The 22123-nt window shown below is 51.4% G+C and overlaps 1 protein-coding gene across 1 annotated transcript in view; it reads right to left on the bottom strand.

The window, feature by feature from the left end:
- The window catches only part of LOC137366744 (sodium/potassium-transporting ATPase subunit alpha-2), a 214819-nt gene extending 192925 nt beyond the window's left edge, over positions 1-21894 (bottom strand). Inside the window, exons 1-2 of the mRNA XM_068028399.1 lie at positions 21814-21894; positions 19314-19448 (exon numbers count right to left, since the gene is read on the bottom strand). Of these exons, the coding sequence (XP_067884500.1) occupies positions 19314-19448; positions 21814-21894 (216 nt within the window). The remainder of the gene's footprint in view (positions 1-19313; positions 19449-21813) is intronic.
- Between the last annotated feature and the right edge of the window lie 229 nt (positions 21895-22123).

Below are 22123 nucleotides of genomic sequence, written 5' to 3'. Positions count from 1 at the left end.
AGTGTGTTAATATTTACAGGGTTTTCTCTGGGAGTGTGTTAATATTTACAGGGGGTCTCTGGGACTGTGTTAATATATACAGGGGGGTCTCCGGGAGTGTGTTAATATTTATGGGCGGGGTCTCCGGGAGAGTGTTAATATTTACAGGGGGGTCTCCGGGAGTGTGTTAATATTTATGGGCGGGGTCTCCGGGAGAGTGTTAATATTTACAGGGGGGTCTCCGGGAGTGTGTTAATATTTATGGGCGGGGTCTCCGGGAGAGTGTTAATATTTACAGGGGGGTCTCCGGGAGTGTGTTAATATTTACATGGGGTTCTCCGGGAGTGTGTTAATATTTACAGGAGGGTCTCTGGGAGTGTGTTAATATTTACAGGGGGTTCTCCGGGAGTGTGTTAATATTTACAGGAGGGTCTCCGGGAGTGTGTTAATATTTACAGGGGGGTCTCCGGGAGAGTGTTAATATTTACAGGGGGGTCTCCGGGAGTGTGTTAATATTTATGGGCGGGGTCTCCGGGAGTGTGTTAATATTTACAGGGGGGTCTCCGGGAGTGTGTTAATATTTATGGGCGGGGTCTCCGGGAGTGTGTTAATATTTACAGGGGGGTCTCCGGGAGAGTGTTAATATTTACAGGGGGGTCTCCGGGAGAGTGTTAATATTTACAGGGGGGTCTCCGGGAGTGTGTTAATATTTATGGGCGGGGTCTCCAGGAGTGTGTTAATATTTACGGCGGTGTCTCCGGGAGTGTGTTAATATTTACAGAGGGGTCTCCGGGAGAGTGTTAATATTTATGGCAGGGTCTCTGGGAGTGTGTTAAAATTTATGGGCGGGGTCTCCGGGAGAGTGTTAATATTTACAGGGGGGTCTCCGGGAGTGTGTTAATATTTAAATGGGGTTCTCCGGGAGTGTGTTAATATTTACAGGAGGGTCTCTGGGAGTGTGTTAATATTTACAGGGGGTTCTCCGGGAGTGTGTTAATATTTACAGGAGGGTCTCCGGGAGTGTGTTAATATTTACAGGGGGGTCTCCGGGAGAGTGTTAATATTGACAGGGGGGTCTCCGGGAGAGTGTTAATATTTACAGGGGGGCTCCGGGAGTGTGTTAATATTTACCGGGGGGTCTCCGGGAGTGTGTTAATATTTACAGGGGGGTCTCCGGGAGTATCTTTATATTTACATTGGGGTCTCCAGGAGAGTGTTAATATTTACCGGGGGGTTCTCCGGGAGTGTCTTTATATTTACAGGGGGGTCTCCGGGAGTGTGTTAATATTGACAGGAGGGTCCCGGGACTCAGTTAATATTTACGGGGGTTGTGTCCGGGTATGTTAATATTTACAGGGGGTCTCCGGAATTGGGTTAATATTTACAGGGGGTCTCCGGGAGTGTGTTAATATTTACAGGGGAGTCTCCGGTAGCGTGTTAATATTTACAGGGGAGTCTCCGGGTGTGTGTTAATATTTACAGGGGGGTCTCCAGGAGTGTGTTAATATTTACAGGGCGGGGTCTCCGGGAGTGTGTTAATATTTACAGGGGGGTCCCCGGGATTGTGTTAATATTTAGAGGGGGGTCTCCGGGTGTGTGTTAATATTTACAGGAGGGTCACGGGAGTGTGTTAATTTTTACAGGGGGGTCTCCGGGAGTGTGTTAATATTTACAGGGCTGGGTCTCAGGGAGAGTGTTAATATTTTCAGGGGGGTCTCCGGGTGAGTGTTAATATTTACAGGGGGGTCTCCGGGAGTCTGTTAATATTCATGGGCAGTGTCTCCGGGAGTGTGTTCATATTTACAGGGGGGGTCTCCGGGAGTGTGTTAATATTTACAGGTGGGTCTCCGGCAGTGTGTCAATATTTACAGGGGGGTCTCCGGGAGTTTGTTAATATTTCCAGGAAGGTCTCCAAAAGTGTGTTAATATTTACAGGGTTTTCTCTGGGAGTGTGTTAATATTTACAGGGGGTCTCTGGGACTGTGTTAATATATACAGGGGGGTCTCCGGGAGTGTGTTAATATTTACAGGGTGGTCTCCGGCAATGTGTCAATATTTACAGGGGGGTCTCCGGGAGTGTGTTAATATTTACAGGGTTTTCTCTGGGAGTGTGTTAATATTTACAGGGGGTCTCTGGGACTGTGTTAATATATACAGGGGGGTCTCCGGCAATGTGTCAATATTTACAGGGGGGTCTCCGGGAGTGTGTTAATATATACAGGGGGGTCTCCGGGAGTGTGTTAATATTTACAGGGGGGTCTCCGGGAGTGTGTTAATATTTACAGGGGGGTCTCCGGGAGTGTGTTAATATTTACTGGGGGTCTACGGGAGTGTGTTAATATTTTCAGGGCGGGGTCTCCGGGAGAGTGTTAATATTTACAGAGGGGTCTCCGGGAGTGTGTTAATATTTACAGGGGGGTCTCCGGGAGTGTGTTAATATTTACAGGGGGGTCTCCGGGAGTGTGTTAATATATACTGGGGGGTCTCCGGGAGTGTGTTAATATTTACAGGGGGGTCTCCGGGAGTGTGTTAATATTTACAGGGGGGTCTCCGGGAGTGTGTTAATATTTACTGGGGGTCTACGGGAGTGTGTTAATATTTACAGGTCGGGGTCTCCGGGAGAGTGTTAATATTTACAGTGGGGTCTCCGGGAGTGTGTTAATATTTACAGAGGGGTCTCCGGGAGTGTGTTAATATTTACAGGGGGGTCTCCCGGAGTGTGTCAATGTTGACAGGGGGGTTTCCAGGAGTGTGTTAATATTTACAGGGGGGGTCTCCAGGAGTGTGTAATATTTACAGGGGGGTCTCCGGGAGTGTGTTAATATTTACAGGGGGGTCTCCGGGAGTGTGTTAATATTTACTGGGGGTCTACGGGAGTGTGTTAATATTTACAGGGCGGGGTCTCCGGGAGAGTGTTAATATTTACAGGGGGGTCTCCGGGAGTGTGTTAATATTTACAGGGGGGTCTCCGGGAGTGTGTCAATGTTTACAGGGGGGTTTCCAGGAGTGTGTTAATATTTACAGGGGGGGTCTCCAGGAGTGTGTAATATTTACAGGGGGGTCTCCGGGAGTGTGTTAATATTTACAGGGGGGTCTCCGGGAGTATGTTAATATTTACTGGGGGTCTACGGGAGTGTGTTAATATTTACAGGTCGGGGTCTCCGGGAGAGTGTTAATATTTACAGAGGGGTCTCCGGGAGTGTGTTAATATTTACAGGGGGGTCTCCGGGAGTGTGTTAATATTTACAGGGGGGTCTCCGGCAGTGTGTCAATGTTTACAGGGGGGTTTCCAGGAGTGTGTTAATATTTACAGGGGGGGTCTCCAGGAGTGTGTAATATTTACAGGGGGGTCTCCGGGTGTTTGTTAATATTTACAGGGGGGTCTCCGGCAGTGTGTCAATATTTACAGGGGGGTCTCCGGCAGTGTGTCAATATTTACAGGGGGGTCTCCGGCAGTGTGTTAATATTTACAGGGGGGTCTCCGGGAGTGTGTCAATATTTCCAGGAGGGTCTCCGGGAGTTTGTTAATATTTACAGGGGGGTCTCCGGCAATGTGTCAATATTTACAGGGGGGTCTCCGGGAGTGTGTTAATATTTACAGGGTTTTCTCTGGGAGTGTGTTAATATTTACAGGGGGTCTCTGGGACTGTGTTAATATATACAGGGGGGTCTCCGGGAGTGTGTTAATATTTATGGGCGGGGTCTCCGGGAGAGTGTTAATATTTACAGGGGGGTCTCCGGGAGTGTGTTAATATTTATGGGCGGGGTCTCCGGGAGAGTGTTAATATTTACAGGGGGGTCTCCGGGAGTGTGTTAATATTTATGGGCGGGGTCTCCGGGAGAGTGTTAATATTTACAGGGGGGTCTCCGGGAGTGTGTTAATATTTACATGGGGTTCTCCGGGAGTGTGTTAATATTTACAGGAGGGTCTCTGGGAGTGTGTTAATATTTACAGGGGGTTCTCCGGGAGTGTGTTAATATTTACAGGAGGGTCTCCGGGAGTGTGTTAATATTTACAGGGGGGTCTCCGGGAGAGTGTTAATATTTACAGGGGGGTCTCCGGGAGTGTGTTAATATTTATGGGCGGGGTCTCCGGGAGTGTGTTAATATTTACAGGGGGGTCTCCGGGAGTGTGTTAATATTTATGGGCGGGGTCTCCGGGAGTGTGTTAATATTTACAGGGGGGTCTCCGGGAGAGTGTTAATATTTACAGGGGGGTCTCCGGGAGAGTGTTAATATTTACAGGGGGGTCTCCGGGAGTGTGTTAATATTTATGGGCGGGGTCTCCAGGAGTGTGTTAATATTTACGGCGGTGTCTCCGGGAGTGTGTTAATATTTACAGAGGGGTCTCCGGGAGAGTGTTAATATTTATGGCAGGGTCTCTGGGAGTGTGTTAAAATTTATGGGCGGGGTCTCCGGGAGAGTGTTAATATTTACAGGGGGGTCTCCGGGAGTGTGTTAATATTTAAATGGGGTTCTCCGGGAGTGTGTTAATATTTACAGGAGGGTCTCTGGGAGTGTGTTAATATTTACAGGGGGTTCTCCGGGAGTGTGTTAATATTTACAGGAGGGTCTCCGGGAGTGTGTTAATATTTACAGGGGGGTCTCCGGGAGAGTGTTAATATTGACAGGGGGGTCTCCGGGAGAGTGTTAATATTTACAGGGGGGCTCCGGGAGTGTGTTAATATTTACCGGGGGGTCTCCGGGAGTGTGTTAATATTTACAGGGGGGTCTCCGGGAGTATCTTTATATTTACATTGGGGTCTCCAGGAGAGTGTTAATATTTACCGGGGGGTTCTCCGGGAGTGTCTTTATATTTACAGGGGGGTCTCCGGGAGTGTGTTAATATTGACAGGAGGGTCCCGGGACTCAGTTAATATTTACGGGGGTTGTGTCCGGGTATGTTAATATTTACAGGGGGTCTCCGGAATTGGGTTAATATTTACAGGGGGTCTCCGGGAGTGTGTTAATATTTACAGGGGAGTCTCCGGTAGCGTGTTAATATTTACAGGGGAGTCTCCGGGTGTGTGTTAATATTTACAGGGGGGTCTCCAGGAGTGTGTTAATATTTACAGGGCGGGGTCTCCGGGAGTGTGTTAATATTTACAGGGGGGTCCCCGGGATTGTGTTAATATTTAGAGGGGGGTCTCCGGGTGTGTGTTAATATTTACAGGAGGGTCACGGGAGTGTGTTAATTTTTACAGGGGGGTCTCCGGGAGTGTGTTAATATTTACAGGGCTGGGTCTCAGGGAGAGTGTTAATATTTTCAGGGGGGTCTCCGGGTGAGTGTTAATATTTACAGGGGGGTCTCCGGGAGTCTGTTAATATTCATGGGCAGTGTCTCCGGGAGTGTGTTCATATTTACAGGGGGGGTCTCCGGGAGTGTGTTAATATTTACAGGTGGGTCTCCGGCAGTGTGTCAATATTTACAGGGGGGTCTCCGGGAGTTTGTTAATATTTCCAGGAAGGTCTCCAAAAGTGTGTTAATATTTACAGGGTTTTCTCTGGGAGTGTGTTAATATTTACAGGGGGTCTCTGGGACTGTGTTAATATATACAGGGGGGTCTCCGGGAGTGTGTTAATATTTACAGGGTGGTCTCCGGCAATGTGTCAATATTTACAGGGGGGTCTCCGGGAGTGTGTTAATATTTACAGGGTTTTCTCTGGGAGTGTGTTAATATTTACAGGGGGTCTCTGGGACTGTGTTAATATATACAGGGGGGTCTCCGGCAATGTGTCAATATTTACAGGGGGGTCTCCGGGAGTGTGTTAATATATACAGGGGGGTCTCCGGGAGTGTGTTAATATTTACAGGGGGGTCTCCGGGAGTGTGTTAATATTTACTGGGGGTCTACGGGAGTGTGTTAATATTTTCAGGGCGGGGTCTCCGGGAGAGTGTTAATATTTACAGAGGGGTCTCCGGGAGTGTGTTAATATTTACAGGGGGGTCTCCGGGAGTGTGTTAATATTTACAGGGGGGTCTCCGGGAGTGTGTTAATATATACTGGGGGGTCTCCGGGAGTGTGTTAATATTTACAGGGGGGTCTCCGGGAGTGTGTTAATATTTACAGGGGGGTCTCCGGGAGTGTGTTAATATTTACTGGGGGTCTACGGGAGTGTGTTAATATTTACAGGTCGGGGTCTCCGGGAGAGTGTTAATATTTACAGTGGGGTCTCCGGGAGTGTGTTAATATTTACAGAGGGGTCTCCGGGAGTGTGTTAATATTTACAGGGGGGTCTCCCGGAGTGTGTCAATGTTGACAGGGGGGTTTCCAGGAGTGTGTTAATATTTACAGGGGGGGTCTCCAGGAGTGTGTAATATTTACAGGGGGGTCTCCGGGAGTGTGTTAATATTTACAGGGGGGTCTCCGGGAGTGTGTTAATATTTACTGGGGGTCTACGGGAGTGTGTTAATATTTACAGGGCGGGGTCTCCGGGAGAGTGTTAATATTTACAGGGGGGTCTCCGGGAGTGTGTTAATATTTACAGGGGGGTCTCCGGGAGTGTGTCAATGTTTACAGGGGGGTTTCCAGGAGTGTGTTAATATTTACAGGGGGGGTCTCCAGGAGTGTGTAATATTTACAGGGGGGTCTCCGGGAGTGTGTTAATATTTACAGGGGGGTCTCCGGGAGTATGTTAATATTTACTGGGGGTCTACGGGAGTGTGTTAATATTTACAGGTCGGGGTCTCCGGGAGAGTGTTAATATTTACAGAGGGGTCTCCGGGAGTGTGTTAATATTTACAGGGGGGTCTCCGGGAGTGTGTTAATATTTACAGGGGGGTCTCCGGCAGTGTGTCAATGTTTACAGGGGGGTTTCCAGGAGTGTGTTAATATTTACAGGGGGGGTCTCCAGGAGTGTGTAATATTTACAGGGGGGTCTCCGGGTGTTTGTTAATATTTACAGGGGGGTCTCCGGCAGTGTGTCAATATTTACAGGGGGGTCTCCGGCAGTGTGTCAATATTTACAGGGGGGTCTCCGGCAGTGTGTTAATATTTACAGGGGGGTCTCCGGGAGTGTGTCAATATTTCCAGGAGGGTCTCCGGGAGTTTGTTAATATTTACAGGGGGGTCTCCGGCAATGTGTCAATATTTACAGGGGGGTCTCCGGGAGTGTGTTAATATTTACAGGGTTTTCTCTGGGAGTGTGTTAATATTTACAGGGGGTCTCTGGGACTGTGTTAATATATACAGGGGGGTCTCCGGGAGTGTGTTAATATTTACAGGGTGGTCTCCGGCAATGTGTCAATATTTACAGGGGGGTCTCCGGGAGTGTGTTAATATTTACAGGGCGGGGTCTCCGGGAGAGTGTTAATATTTACAGAGGGGTCTCCGGGAGTGTGTTAATATTTACACGGGGTCTCCGGGAGTGTGTTAATATTTACAGGGGGGTCTCCGGGAGTGTGTTAATATATACTGGGGGGTCTCCGGGAGTGTGTTAATATTTACAGGGGGGTCTCCGGGAGTGTGTTAATATTTACAGGGGGGTCTCCGGGAGTGTGTTAATATTTACTGGGGGTCTACGGGAGTGTGTTAATATTTACAGGGCGGGGTCTCCGGGAGAGTGTTAATATTTACAGAGGGGTCTCCAGGAGTGTGTTAATATTTACAGGGGGGTCTCCCGGAGTGTGTCAATGTTTACAGGGGGGTTTCCAGGAGTGTGTTAATATTTACAGGGGGGGTCTCCAGGAGTGTGTAATATTTACAGGGGGGTCTCCGGGAGTGTGTTAATATTTACAGGGGGGTCTCCGGGAGTGTGTTAATATTTACTGGGGGTCTACGGGAGTGTGTTAATATTTACAGGGCGGGGTCTCCGGGAGAGTGTTAATATTTACAGGGGGGTCTCCGGGAGTGTGTTAATATTTACAGGGGGGTCTCCGGGAGTGTGTCAATGTTTACAGGGGGGTTTCCAGGAGTGTGTTAATATTTACAGGGGGGGTCTCCAGGAGTGTGTAATATTTACAGGGGGGTCTCCGGGAGTGTGTTAATATTTACAGGGGGGTCTCCGGGAGTATGTTAATATTTACTGGGGGTCTACGGGAGTGTGTTAATATTTACAGGTCGGGGTCTCCGGGAGAGTGTTAATATTTACAGAGGGGTCTCCGGGAGTGTGTTAATATTTACAGGGGGGTCTCCGGGAGTGTGTTAATATTTACAGGGGGGTCTCCGGCAGTGTGTCAATGTTTACAGGGGGGTTTCCAGGAGTGTGTTAATATTTACAGGGGGGGTCTCCAGGAGTGTGTAATATTTACAGGGGGGTCTCCGGGTGTTTGTTAATATTTACAGGGGGGTCTCCGGCAGTGTGTCAATATTTACAGGGGGGTCTCCGGCAGTGTGTCAATATTTACAGGGGGGTCTCCGGCAGTGTGTTAATATTTACAGGGGGGTCTCCGGGAGTGTGTCAATATTTCCAGGAGGGTCTCCGGGAGTTTGTTAATATTTACAGGGGGGTCTCCGGCAATGTGTCAATATTTACAGGGGGGTCTCCGGGAGTGTGTTAATATTTACAGGGTTTTCTCTGGGAGTGTGTTAATATTTACAGGGGGTCTCTGGGACTGTGTTAATATATACAGGGGGGTCTCCGGGAGTGTGTTAATATTTACAGGGTGGTCTCCGGCAATGTGTCAATATTTACAGGGGGGTCTCCGGGAGTGTGTTAATATATACAGGGGGGTCTCCGGGAGTGTGTTAATATTTACAGGGGGTTCTCCGGGAGTGTGTTAATATTTACAGGGGGGTCTCCGGGAGTGTGTTAATATTTACTGGGGGTCTACGGGAGTGTGTTAATATTTACAGGGCGGGGTCTCCGGGAGAGTGTTAATATTTACAGAGGGGTCTCCGGGAGTGTGTTAATATTTACAGGGGGGTCTCCGGGAGTGTGTTAATATTTACAGGGGGGTCTCCGGGAGTGTGTTAATATATACTGGGGGGTCTCCGGGAGTGTGTTAATATTTACAGGGGGGTCTCCGGGAGTGTGTTAATATTTACAGGGGGGTCTCCGGGAGTGTGTTAATATTTACTGGGGGTCTACGGGAGTGTGTTAATATTTACAGGGCGGGGTCTCCGGGAGAGTGTTAATATTTACAGAGGGGTCTCCGGGAGTGTGTTAATATTTACAGGGGGGTCTCCGGGAGTGTGTCAATGTTTACAGGGGGGTTTCCAGGAGTGTGTTAATATTTACAGGGGGGGTCTCCAGGAGTGTGTAATATTTACAGGGGGGTCTCCGGGAGTGTGTTAATATTTACAGGGGGGTCTCCGGGAGTATGTTAATATTTACTGGGGGTCTACGGGAGTGTGTTAATATTTACAGGGCGGGGTCTCCGGGAGAGTGTTAATATTTACAGAGGGGTCTCCGGGAGTGTGTTAATATTTACAGGGGGGTCTCCGGGAGTGTGTTAATATTTACAGGGGGGTCTCCGGCAGTGTGTCAATGTTTACAGGGGGGTTTCCAGGAGTGTGTTAATATTTACAGGGGGGGTCTCCAGGAGTGTGTAATATTTACAGGGGGGTCTCCGGGTGTTTGTTAATATTTACAGGGGGGTCTCCGGCAGTGTGTCAATATTTACAGGGGGGTCTCCGGCAGTGTGTCAATATTTACAGAGGGGTCTCCGGCAGTGTGTTAATATTTACAGGGGGGTCTCCGGGAGTGTGTCAATATTTCCAGGAGGGTCTCCGGGAGTTTGTTAATATTTACAGGGGGGTCTCCGGCAATGTGTCAATATTTACAGGGGGGTCTCCGGGAGTGTGTTAATATTTACAGGGTTTTCTCTGGGAGTGTGTTAATATTTACAGGGGGTCTCTGGGACTGTGTTAATATATACAGGGGGGTCTCCGGGAGTGTGTTAATATTTACAGGGTGGTCTCCGGCAATGTGTCAATATTTACAGGGGGGTCTCCGGGAGTGTGTTAATATATACAGGGGGGTCTCCGGGAGTGTGTTAATATTTACAGGGGGGTCTCCGGGAGTGTGTTAATATTTACAGGGGGGTCTCCGGGAGTGTGTTAATATTTACTGGGGGTCTACGGGAGTGTGTTAATATTTACAGGGCGGGGTCTCCGGGAGAGTGTTAATATTTACAGAGGGGTCTCCGGGAGTGTGTTAATATTTACAGGGGGGTCTCCGGGAGTGTGTTAATATTTACAGGGGGGTCTCCGGGAGTGTGTTAATATATACTGGGGGGTCTCCGGGAGTGTGTTAATATTTACAGGGGGGTCTCCGGGAGTGTGTTAATATTTACAGGGGGGTCTCCGGGAGTGTGTTAATATTTACTGGGGGTCTACGGGAGTGTGTTAATATTTACAGGGCGGGGTCTCCGGGAGAGTGTTAATATTTACAGAGGGGTCTCCGGGAGTGTGTTAATATTTACAGGGGGGTCTCCCGGAGTGTGTCAATGTTTACAGGGGGGTTTCCAGGAGTGTGTTAATATTTACAGGGGGGGTCTCCAGGAGTGTGTAATATTTACAGGGGGGTCTCCGGGAGTGTGTTAATATTTACAGGGGGGTCTCCGGGAGTGTGTTAATATTTACTGGGGGTCTACGGGAGTGTGTTAATATTTACAGGGCGGGGTCTCCGGGAGAGTGTTAATATTTACAGGGGGGTCTCCGGGAGTGTGTTAATATTTACAGGGGGGTCTCCGGGAGTGTGTCAATGTTTACAGGGGGGTTTCCAGGAGTGTGTTAATATTTACAGGGGGGGTCTCCAGGAGTGTGTAATATTTACAGGGGAGTCTCCGGGAGTGTGTTAATATTTACAGGGGGGTCTCCGGGAGTATGTTAATATTTACTGGGGGTCTACGGGAGTGTGTTAATATTTACAGGTCGGGGTCTCCGGGAGAGTGTTAATATTTACAGAGGGGTCTCCGGGAGTGTGTTAATATTTACAGGGGGGTCTCCGGGAGTGTGTTAATATTTACAGGGGGGTCTCCGGCAGTGTGTCAATGTTTACAGGGGGGTTTCCAGGAGTGTGTTAATATTTACAGGGGGGGTCTCCAGGAGTGTGTAATATTTACAGGGGGGTCTCCTGGTGTTTGTTAATATTTACAGGGGGGTCTCCGGCAGTGTGTCAATATTTACAGGGGGGTCTCCGGCAGTGTGTCAATATTTACAGGGGGGTCTCCGGCAGTGTGTTAATATTTACAGGGGGGTCTCCGGGAGTGTGTCAATATTTCCAGGAGGGTCTCCGGGAGTTTGTTAATATTTACAGGGGGGTCTCCGGCAATGTGTCAATATTTACAGGGGGGTCTCCGGGAGTGTGTTAATATTTACAGGGTTTTCTCTGGGAGTGTGTTAATATTTACAGGGGGTCTCTGGGACTGTGTTAATATATACAGGGGGGTCTCCGGGAGTGTGTTAATATTTACAGGGTGGTCTCCGGCAATGTGTCAATATTTACAGGGGGGTCTCCGGGAGTGTGTTAATATATACAGGGGGGTCTCCGGGAGTGTGTTAATATTTACAGGGGGGTCTCCGGGAGTGTGTTAATATTTACAGGGGGGTCTCCGGGAGTGTGTTAATATTTACTGGGGGTCTACGGGAGTGTGTTAATATTTACAGGGCGGGGTCTCCGGGAGAGTGTTAATATTTACAGAGGGGTCTCCGGGAGTGTGTTAATATTTACAGGGGGGTCTCCGGGAGTGTGTTAATATTTACAGGGGGGTCTCCGGGAGTGTGTTAATATATACTGGGGGGTCTCCGGGAGTGTGTTAATATTTACAGGGGGGTCTCCGGGAGTGTGTTAATATTTACAGGGGGGTCTCCGGGAGTGTGTTAATATTTACTGGGGGTCTACGGGAGTGTGTTAATATTTACAGGGCGGGGTCTCCGGGAGAGTGTTAATATTTACAGAGGGGTCTCCGGGAGTGTGTTAATATTTACAGGGGGGTCTCCCGGAGTGTGTCAATGTTTACAGGGGGGTTTCCAGGAGTGTGTTAATATTTACAGGGGGGGGTCTCCAGGAGTGTGTAATATTTACAGGGGGGTCTCCGGGAGTGTGTTAATATTTACAGGGGGGTCTCCGGGAGTGTGTTAATATTTACTGGGGGTCTACGGGAGTGTGTTAATATTTACAGGGCGGGGTCTCCGGGAGAGTGTTAATATTTACAGGGGGGTCTCCGGGAGTGTGTTAATATTTACAGGGGGGTCTCCGGGAGTGTGTCAATGTTTACAGGGGGGTTTCCAGGAGTGTGTTAATATTTACAGGGGGGGTCTCCAGGAGTGTGTAATATTTACAGGGGGGTCTCCGGGAGTGTGTTAATATTTACAGGGGGGTCTCCGGGAGTATGTTAATATTTACTGGGGGTCTACGGGAGTGTGTTAATATTTACAGGGCGGGGTCTCCGGGAGAGTGTTAATATTTACAGAGGGGTCTCCGGGAGTGTGTTAATATTTACAGGGGGGTCTCCGGGAGTGTGTTAATATTTACAGGGGGGTCTCTGGCAGTGTGTCAATGTTTACAGGGGGGTTTCCAGGAGTGTGTTAATATTTACAGGGGGGGTCTCCAGGAGTGTGTAATATTTACAGGGGGGTCTCCGGGTGTTTGTTAATATTTACAGGGGGGTCTCCGGAAGTTTGTTTATATTTACAGGGGGGTCTCCGGCAATGTGTCAATATTTACAGGGCGGTCTCCGGGAGTTTGTTAATATTTCCAGGAGGGTCTCCGGGAGTTTGTTAATATTTACAGGGGGGTCTCCGGCAATGTGTCAATATTTACAGGGGGGTCTCCGGGAGTTTGTTAATATTTCCAGGAGGGTCTCCAGGAGTGTGTTAATATTTACAGGGTTTTCTCTGGGAGTGTGTTAATATTTACAGCGGGTCTCTGGGACTGTGTTAATATATACAGGGGGGTCTCCGGGAGTGTGTTAATATTTACAGGGTGGTCTCCGGCAATGTGTCAATATTTACAGGGGGGTCTCCGGGAGTGTGTTGATATTTACAGTGTTTTCTCTGGGAGTGTGTTAATATTTACAGGGGGGTCTCTGGGACTGTGTTAATATATACAGGGGGGTCTCCGGGAGTGTGTTAATATTTACAGGGTGGTCTCCGGCAATGTGTCAATATTTACAGGGGGGTCTCCGGGAGTGTGTTAATATATACAGGGGGCTCTCCGGGAGTGTGTTAATATTTACAGGGGGGTCTACGGGAGTGTGTTAATATTTACTGGGGGTCTACGGGAGTGTGTTAATATTTACAGGGCGGGGTCTCCGGGAGAGTGTTAATAATTACAAAGGGGTCTCCGGGAGTGTGTTAATATTTACAGGGGGGTCTCCGGGAGTGTGTTAATATTTACAGGGGGGTCTCCGGGAGTGTGTTAATATTTACTGGGGGTCTACGGGAGTGTGTTAATATTTACAGGGCGGGGTCTCCGGGAGAGTGTTAATATTTACACAGGGGTCTCCGGGAGAGTGTTAATATTTACAGGGGGGTCTCCGGGAGTGTGTTAATATTTATGGGCGGGGTCTCCGGGAGAGTGTTAATATTTACAGGGGGGTCTCCGGGAGTGTGTTAATATTTATGGGCGGGGTCTCCGGGAGTGTGTTAATATTTACAAGGGGTTCTCCGGGAGTGTTTTAATATTTACAGGAGGGTCTCTGGGAGTGTGTTAATATTTACAGTGGGTTCTCCGGGAGTGTGTTAATATTTACAGGAGGGTCTCCGGGAGTGTGTTAATATTTACAGGGGGGTCTCCGGGAGAGTGTTAATATTTACAGTGGGGTCTCCGGGAGTGTGTTAATATTTACAGGGGGGCTCCGGGAGTGTGTTAATATTTACCGGGGGGTCTCCGGGAGTGTGTTAATATTTACAGGGGGGTCTCCGGGAGTGTCTTTATATTTACAGGGGGGTCTCCAGGAGAGTGTTAATATTTAGCGGGGGGTTCTCCGGGAGTGTCTTTATATTTACAGGGGGGTCTCCGGGAGTGTGTTAATATTGTCAGGAGGGTCCCGGGACTCAGTTAATATTTACGGGGGTTGTCTCCGGGTATGTTAATATTTACAGGGGGTCTCCGGAATTGGCGTAATATTTACAGGGGGTCTCCGGGAGTGTGTCATTATTTACAGGGGGTCTCCGGGGTGGGTTAATATTAACTATGGGCCTCTGCGATTGTGCCAATATTTACAGGGGGTCTCCGGGTGTGTCCTAATATTTACATGGAGATCCATATGTGTGTTAATATTCACAGCGGATTTCTGGGAGTGTGTTAATATTTGCAAGGGGGTTCTCTGGGAGTGTTTTAATATTTATGGGGGGAGTCTCCCAGAGTGTGTTTATATTTTCAGAGGGGTCTCCCAGAGTGTGTTAATATTTACTTGGAGATCCATATGTGTGCTTATATTTACAGGGGATCTCTGTGAGTGTGTTAATATTTACAGGGGATTTCTGGGAGTGTGCTAATATATGCAAGGGGGGGTCTTTGGGAGTGTGTTAATATTTACAGGGGGGTCTGAGCGATTGTGCCAAAATTTACACGGGGTCTCCGGGAGTGTGCTAATATTTACAGGGAGATCCATTATGTGTGTTAATATTTACAGGGGGGGTCTCCGCGACTGTGCCAATATTTACGGGGGTTCTCCACTACTGTGCCAATATTTACAGCGGGTCTCCGGGAGTGATTTAATATTTCCGGGGGGTTTCCCGGGAGTGTGTTAATATTTACAGGGGTGTCTCCGGGAGTGTGTTAATATTTACAGGGGCGTCTCCGGGAGTGTGTTAATATTTACAGGGGGGTCTCTGGGAGTGTGTTAATATTTACAGGGGGGTCTCCGGGAGTGTGTTAATATATACAGGGGGGTCTCTGGGAGTGTGTTAATATTTACAGAGGGGTCTCTGGGAGTGTGTCAATATTTACAGGGGGGGTCTCTGGGAGTGTGTTAATATTTACAGGGGCGTCTCCGGGAGTGTGTTAATATTTACAGTGGGGTACCCGGGAGTTTGCCAATATTTACAGCGGGTCCCCGGGTGTGTTAATATTTACAGGGGGGTCTCCGGAGTGTGTCAATATTTACAGGGGGGTCTCCGGGAGCATGTTAATAATTGCAGGGGGGTCTCCGGGGTGTGTTAATATTTACAGGGGGGTCTCCGGGAATGTGTTAATATTTACAGGTTGTCTCCGGGAGTGTGTTAATATTGACAGGGCGGTCTCTGGGTGTGTGTTAATATTTACGGAGTGGGGGAGGGGGTCCCAGGGGTGTGTTAATATTTACAGGGGGGTCTCCGGGAGTGTGTTAATAATTGCAGGGGGGGTCTCCGGGAGTGTGTTTATATTGACAGGGTTCTCTCTGGGAATGTGTTAATATTTACGGAGTTGTGGGGGGGTCCCAGGGGTGTGTTAAAATTTACAGGGGGTTCTCCGGGAGTGTGTTAATATTTACAGGGGGGTCTCCGGGAGTTGTCAATATTTACAGGGGGGGTCTCCGGGAGTGTGTTAATATTTACAGGGGGGTCTCTGGGAGTCTGTTAATATTTACAGTGGGGTCTCCGGGAGTCTGTCAATATTTACAGGGGGGTCTCCGGGAGTGTGTTAATATTTACAGTGGGGTCTCCGGGAGTCTGTTAATATTTACAGGGGGGTCTCCGGGAGTCTGTTAATATTTACAGGGCGGGGGGTCCCTCAGAGTGTGTTAATATTAACCGGGGGGGTCTCTCGGAGTGTGTTAATATTTACAGGGATCATAGCATAGGCAGTTCCTGGAAGTGCAGATTTAATTTTCTAAGATGTTTCTTTCCCCTGGAATTGGAAAAATATATTGATGTAAAAAGTGCCCTTTCTGTCTCTCTCTCTGTGTCTCCCGTTCGGTCTCTGTCTTTCGTCGACCTCTCTGTCTGTCCCTCCGCCCTGCCGCTGTCTGTTTCTCTCTCCCCCAGTCTCTCTCTCCATCTCCCTCCTTGTCTTTTTTTAATTCATTCACAGGATGTTGTTTTCACTGGCCAAGTCAGCATTTATGCCCGTCCCTAATTGCCCTTGAGAAGGTGGTGGTGAGCTGCCTTCTTGAACTGCTGCAGTCCATGTGGGGTAGGTACACCCACAGTGCTGTTAGGAATGGAGATCCAGGATTTTGACCCAGCGACAGTGAAGGAACAGCGATATAGTTCCAAGTCAGGATGGTGTGTGACTTGGAGGGGAACTTGCAGGTGGTGGTGTTCCCATGTATTTGCTGCCCTTGTCCTTCTAGTTGGTAGAGGTCGCGGGTTTGGAAGGTGCTGTCTAAGGAGCCTTGGTGCATTGCTGCAATGCATCTTGTAGATGGTACACACTGCTGCCACTGTGTGTCGGTGGTGGAGGGAGTGAATGTTTGTGGATGGTATGCCAATCAAGCGGGCTGCTTTGTCCTGGATGGTGTCGAGCTTCTTGAGTGTTGTTGGAGCTGCACCCATCCAGGCAAGTGGAGAGTGTTCCATCACACTCCTGACTTGTGCCTTGTAGATGGTGGACAGGATTTGGGGAGTCAGGAGGTGAGTTACTCGCCGCAGGATTCCTAGCCTCTGACCTGCTCTTGTAGCCATGGTATTTATATGGCTACTCCAGTTCAGTTTCTGGTCAATGGTAGCCCCTAGGATGTTGATAGTGGGGGATTCAGCGATGGTAATGCCGTTGAATGTCAAGGGGAGATGGTTAGATTCTCTCTTGTTGGAGATGGTCATTGCCTGGCACTTGTGTGGCGCGAATGTTACTTGCCACTTATCAGCCCAAGCCTGGATATTGTCCAGGTCTTGCTGCATTTCTACACAGACTGCTTCAGTATCTGAGGAGTCACGAATGTTGCTGAACCTTGTGCAATCATCAGTGAACATCCCCACTTCTGACCTTATGATTGAAGGAAGGTCATTGATGAAGCAGCTGAAGATGGTTGGGCCAAGGACACTACCCTGAGGAACTCCTGCAGTGATGTCCTGGAGCTCAGATGATTGACCTCCAACAACCACAACCATCGTCCTTTGCGCTAGGTATGTCTCTAGCCAGCGGAGGGTTTTCCCCCTGATTCCCATTGACCTCAGTTTTACGAGGGCTCCTTGATGCCAAACTCGGTCAAATGCTGCCTTGATCTCAAGGGCAGTCACTCTCACCTCACCTCTTGAGTGCAGCTCTTTTGTCCATGTTTGAACCAAGGCTGTAATGAGGTCAGGAGCTGAGTGGCCCTGGCGGAACCCAAACTGAGCATCACTGAGCAGGTTATTGCTAAGCAAGTGCTGCTTGATAACACTGTTGATGACACCTTCCATCACTTTACTGATGATTGAGAGTAGACAGATGGGGCGGTAATTGGCCGGGTTGGACTTGTCCTGCTTTTTGTGTACAGGACATACCTGGGCAATTTTCCACATTGCAGGGTAGATGCCAGTGTTGTAGCTGTACTGGAACAGCTTGGCTAGGGGCGTGGCAAGTTCTGGAGCACAGGTCTTCAGTACTATTGCCGGAATATTGTCAGGACCCATAGCTTTTACAGTATCCAGTGCCTTCAGTCGTTTCTTGATATCACGCGGAGTGAATCGAATTGGCTGAAGACTGGCATCTGTGATGCTGGGGACTTCAGGAGGAGGCCGAGATGGATCATCAACTCGGCACTTCTGGCTGAAGATTGTTGCAAATGCTTCAGCCTTATCTTTCACACTGATGTGCCGGGCTCCCCCATCATTGAGGATGGGGATACTTGTGGAGCCACCTCCTCCAGTTAGTTATTTAATTGTCCACCACCATTCACGACTGGATGTGGCAGGACTGCAGAGCTTAGATCTGATCTGTTGGTTATGGGATCGCTTAGCTCTGTCTATCGCATGCTGCTTACTCAGTTTGGCATGCACGTAGTCCTGGGTTGTAGCTTCACCAGGTTGTCACCTCATTTTGAGGTATGCCTGGTGCTGCTCCTGGCATGCCCTCCTGCAATCTTCATTGAACCAGGGTTGGTCTCCTGGCTTGATGGTAATGGTAGAGTGGGGGATATGCCGGGCCATGAGGTTACAGATTGTGGTTGAGTACAACTCTGCTGCTGCTGATGGCCCACAGCGCCTCATGGATGCCCAGTTTTGCATTGCTAGATCTGTTCGAAATCTATCCCATTTAGCACGGTGATAGTGCCACACAACACGATGGACGGTATCCTCAATGTGAAGGCGGGACTTCTTCTCCACAAGGACTGTGCGGTGGTCACTCCTACCAATACTGTCATGGACAGATGCATCTGCAGCAGGCACATTGGTGAGGACGAGGTCAAGTATGTTTTTCCCTCCTGTTGGTTCCTCCACCACCTGCCGGAGACCCAGTCTAGCAGCTATGTCCTTTAGGACTCGGCCAGCTCGGTCAGTAGTGGTGCTACCAAGCCACTCTTGGTGATGGACATTGAAGTCCCCCATCCAGAGTACATTTTGTGCCCTTTCCACCCTCAGTGCTTCCTCCAAGTGGTGTTCAATATGGAGGAGTACTGAGTCATCAGCTGTGGGAGGGCGGTAGGTGGTCATCAGTAGAAGGTTACCTTGCCCATGTTTGACCTGATGCCATGAGACTTCATGGGGTCCGGATTCGATGTTGAGGACTCCCAGGGCAACTCCCTCCCTGCTGTATACCACTGTGCCACCACCTCTGGTGGGTCTGTCCTGCCGGTGGGACAGGACATACACGGGGATGGTGATGGCAGTGTCTGGGACATTGTCTGTAAGGTATGATTCCGTCAGTGTGACTGTGTCAGGCTGTTGCTTGACTAGTCTGTGGGACAGCTCTCCCAACTTTGGCACAAGCCCCCAGATGTTAGTAAGGAAGACTTTGCAGGGCCGACAGGGCTGGGTTTGCCGTTGTCATTTCCGGTGCCTGGATCGATGCTGGTTGGTCCATCCGGTTTCATTCCTTTATATTGACTTCGTAGCGGTTAGGTACAACTGAATGGCTTGCTGGGCCATTTCAGAGGGCATGCAAGAGTTAACCACATTGCTGTGGGTCTGGAGTCACATGTAGGCCAGACCAGGTAAGGACAGCAGATTTCCTTCCCTAAAGGACATTAGTGAACCAGATGGGTTTTTTACAACAATCGACAATGATTTCATGGCCATCATTAGACTAGCTTTTAATTCCAGATTTATTAATTAAATTCAAATTCCACCTTCTGCTGTGGTGGGATTCGAACCCATGTCCCCAGAGCAATACCCTGGGTCACTGGTCTAGTGATAATACCACGACGCCACCACCTCTCTCTCTTTCTCTCTCTCTCTCTCTCTCTCTCTCTCTCTCTCTCTCCCCGTCCAGCCCGTCTTTGTCTCGCTCTCTCTGTCTCACTTTCGCCCCCACTTCTCTGTCTTTTGCTCTCTCGCTCTCCCCTCCCTCCAACTCTGTCTCCCTCCCGCTCTCTCTCTCACCTTACAGCCGTGAGATGAGATGATACGGAGGTCCGCTGGGATCCGATCTCCTCCTTTCACCTCCACCAGGTCACCTGTCACCACCTGCTCAGCATTGATCTGAACCTTCTCACCCTCTCGGATTACCAGGGCTTGCTGTGGATAGGGGGAGGGGGAGGGGGACATTGGGGGGGAGAGGGGGAGAGAAGGTGGAGAGGAGGGGGGGGGAGGAAGAGGAGGAGGGTGAGGGTGAGGGAGAGGGTGAGAGGAGGGGGAGGGGGAGAGAGAGGAGATTGGGGAGAGGGAGAGTGGTTTGAAATGGGGAGAGGTGGGGGGGAGGGCGGAGAATATTAGATGACAGGATCTGTTTGCCGTCGCATCCCCCGCTCAGACCCCTCCCCCTCCCCCTCCCCCCACTCAGACCCCTCCCCCCGCTCAGACCCCTCCCCCCACTCAGACCCCTCCCCTCCCCCCACTCAGACCCCTCCACCTCCCCCCCCCATCTCAGACCCCTCCCCCTCCCCCCACTCAGACCCCTCCCCCCACTCAGACCCCTCCCCCCGCTCAGACCCCTCCCCCCGCTCAGACCCCTCCCCTCCCCTCCCCCCACTCAGACCCCTCCACCTCCCCCCATCTCAGACCCCTCCACCTCCCCCCCCATCTCAGACCCCTCCACCTCCCCCCCCATCTCAGACCCCTCCACCTCCCCCCCCATCTCAGACCCCTCCACCTCCCCCCCCTTCTCAGACCCCTCCACCTCCCCCCGCTCAGACCCCTCCACCTCCCCCCGCTCAGACCCCTCCACCTCCCCCCCGCTCAGACCCCTCCACCTCCCCCCGCTCAGACCCCTCCCCCTCCACCTCCCCCCACTCAGACCCCTCCACCTCCCCCCATCTCAGACCCCTCCACCTCCCCCCCGCTCAGACCCCTCCACCTCCCCCCCAGCTCAGACCCCTCCACCTCCCCCCCCGCTCAACCCCTCCACTCCCCCCGCTCAGACCATTCCACCTCCCCTCATCTCAGACCCCTCCACCTCCCCCCCGCTCAGACCCCTCCACCTCCCCCCCAGCTCAGACCCCTCCACCTCCCCCCCGCTCAGACCCCTCCACCTCCCCCCAGCTCAGACCCCTCCACCTCCCCCCAGCTCAGACCCCTCCACCTCCCCCCGCTCAGACCCCTCCACCTCCCCCCCGTTCAGACCCCTCCACCTCCCCCCGCTCAGACACCTCCACCACCCCCACTCAGACCCCTCCACCTCCCCCCCATCTCAGACCCCTCCCCCTCCCCCCACTCAGACCCCTCCCCCCACTCAGACCCCTCCCCCCGCTCAGACCCCTCCCCCCGCTCAGACCCCTCCCCTCCCCTCCCCCCATCTCAGACCCCTCCACCTCCCCCCCCATCTCAGACCCCTCCACCTCCCCCCCCATCTCAGACCCCTCCACCTCCCCCCCCATCTCAGACCCCTCCACCTCCCCCCCGCTCAGACCCCTCCCCCTCCACCTCCCCCCACTCAGACCCCTCCACCTCCCCCCATCTCAGACCCCTCCACCTCCCCCCCGCTCAGACCCCTCCACCTCCCCCCCAGCTCAGACCCCTCCACCTCCCCCCCGCTCAACCCCTCCACTCCCCCCGCTCAGACCCCTCCACCTCCCCTCATCTCAGACCCCTCCACCTCCCCCCCGCTCAGACCCCTCCACCTCCCCCCCAGCTCAGACCCCTCCACCTACCCCCCGCTCAGACCCCTCCACCTCCCCCCAGCTCAGACCCCTCCACCTCCCCCCAGCTCAGACCCCTCCACCTCCCCCCGCTCAGACCCCTCCACCTCCCCCCCGTTCAGACCCCTCCACCTCCCCCCGCTCAGACACCTCCACCACCCCCCGCTCAGACAACTCCACCTCCCACCCGCTCAGACACCTCCACCACCCCCCACTCAGACCCCTCCACCTCCCACCCCATCTCAGACCCCTCCACCTCCCCCCCGCTCAGACCCCTCCACCTCCCCCCAGCTCAGACCCCTCCACCTCCCCCCGCTCAGACCCCTTCACCTCCCCCCGCTCAGACCCCTCCACCTCCCCCCCGCTCAGACCCCTCCACCTCCCCCCCGCTCAGACCCCTCCACCTCCCCTCATCTCAGACCCCTCCACCTCCCCCAGCTCAGACCCCTCCACCTCCCCCCTGCTCAGACCCCTCCACCTCCCCCCTGCTCAGACCCCTCCACCTCCCCCCCATCTCAGACCCCTCCACCTCCCCTCATCTCAGACCCCTCCACCTCCCCCAGCTCAGACCCCTCCACCTCCCCCCTGCTCAGACCCCTCCACCTCCCCCCTGCTCAGACCCCTCCACCTCCCCCCCATCTCAGACCCCTCCACCTCCCCCCCCGCTCAGACCCCACCACCTCCCCCCGCTCAGACCCCTCCACCTCCCCCCGCTCAGCCTTGTGCACCACCCTCCCTCTACCGGCTCAGCCTCCAACCCGATAGTGACCCTACACCTCTCCCTCCACCAAGCAGGCCGGACCTACCTGAGGGACCATACTCTTGAATGAGTCCATGATGCGGGAACTCTTGGATTCCTGATAGTAGGAGAAGCAGCCGGTGATCATGACGACAGCAGCTAGTACAATCCCCAAATATAACTACAGCAGCAAGAAGGAGAGAGGACAGAGATTAAACCTCGGGGATACCCCCGTAAATAGTAACACAGTCCTGGAAACCCCCCCGTAAATAGTAACACACTCCCGGAAACCACCTCGTAAATAGTAACACACTCCTGGAAACCCCCCCGTAAATAGTAACACACTCCTGGAAACCCCCCCGTAACTAGTAACACAC

The sequence above is a fragment of the Heterodontus francisci genome, unplaced genomic scaffold (genome assembly GCF_036365525.1).
Source record: "Heterodontus francisci isolate sHetFra1 unplaced genomic scaffold, sHetFra1.hap1 HAP1_SCAFFOLD_890, whole genome shotgun sequence".
Classification (NCBI taxonomy): Eukaryota; Metazoa; Chordata; class Chondrichthyes; order Heterodontiformes; family Heterodontidae; genus Heterodontus; species Heterodontus francisci.
The sequence above is the reverse complement of the archived record's forward strand: the minus strand, read 5'-3'. Positions and strand labels throughout refer to the sequence as shown.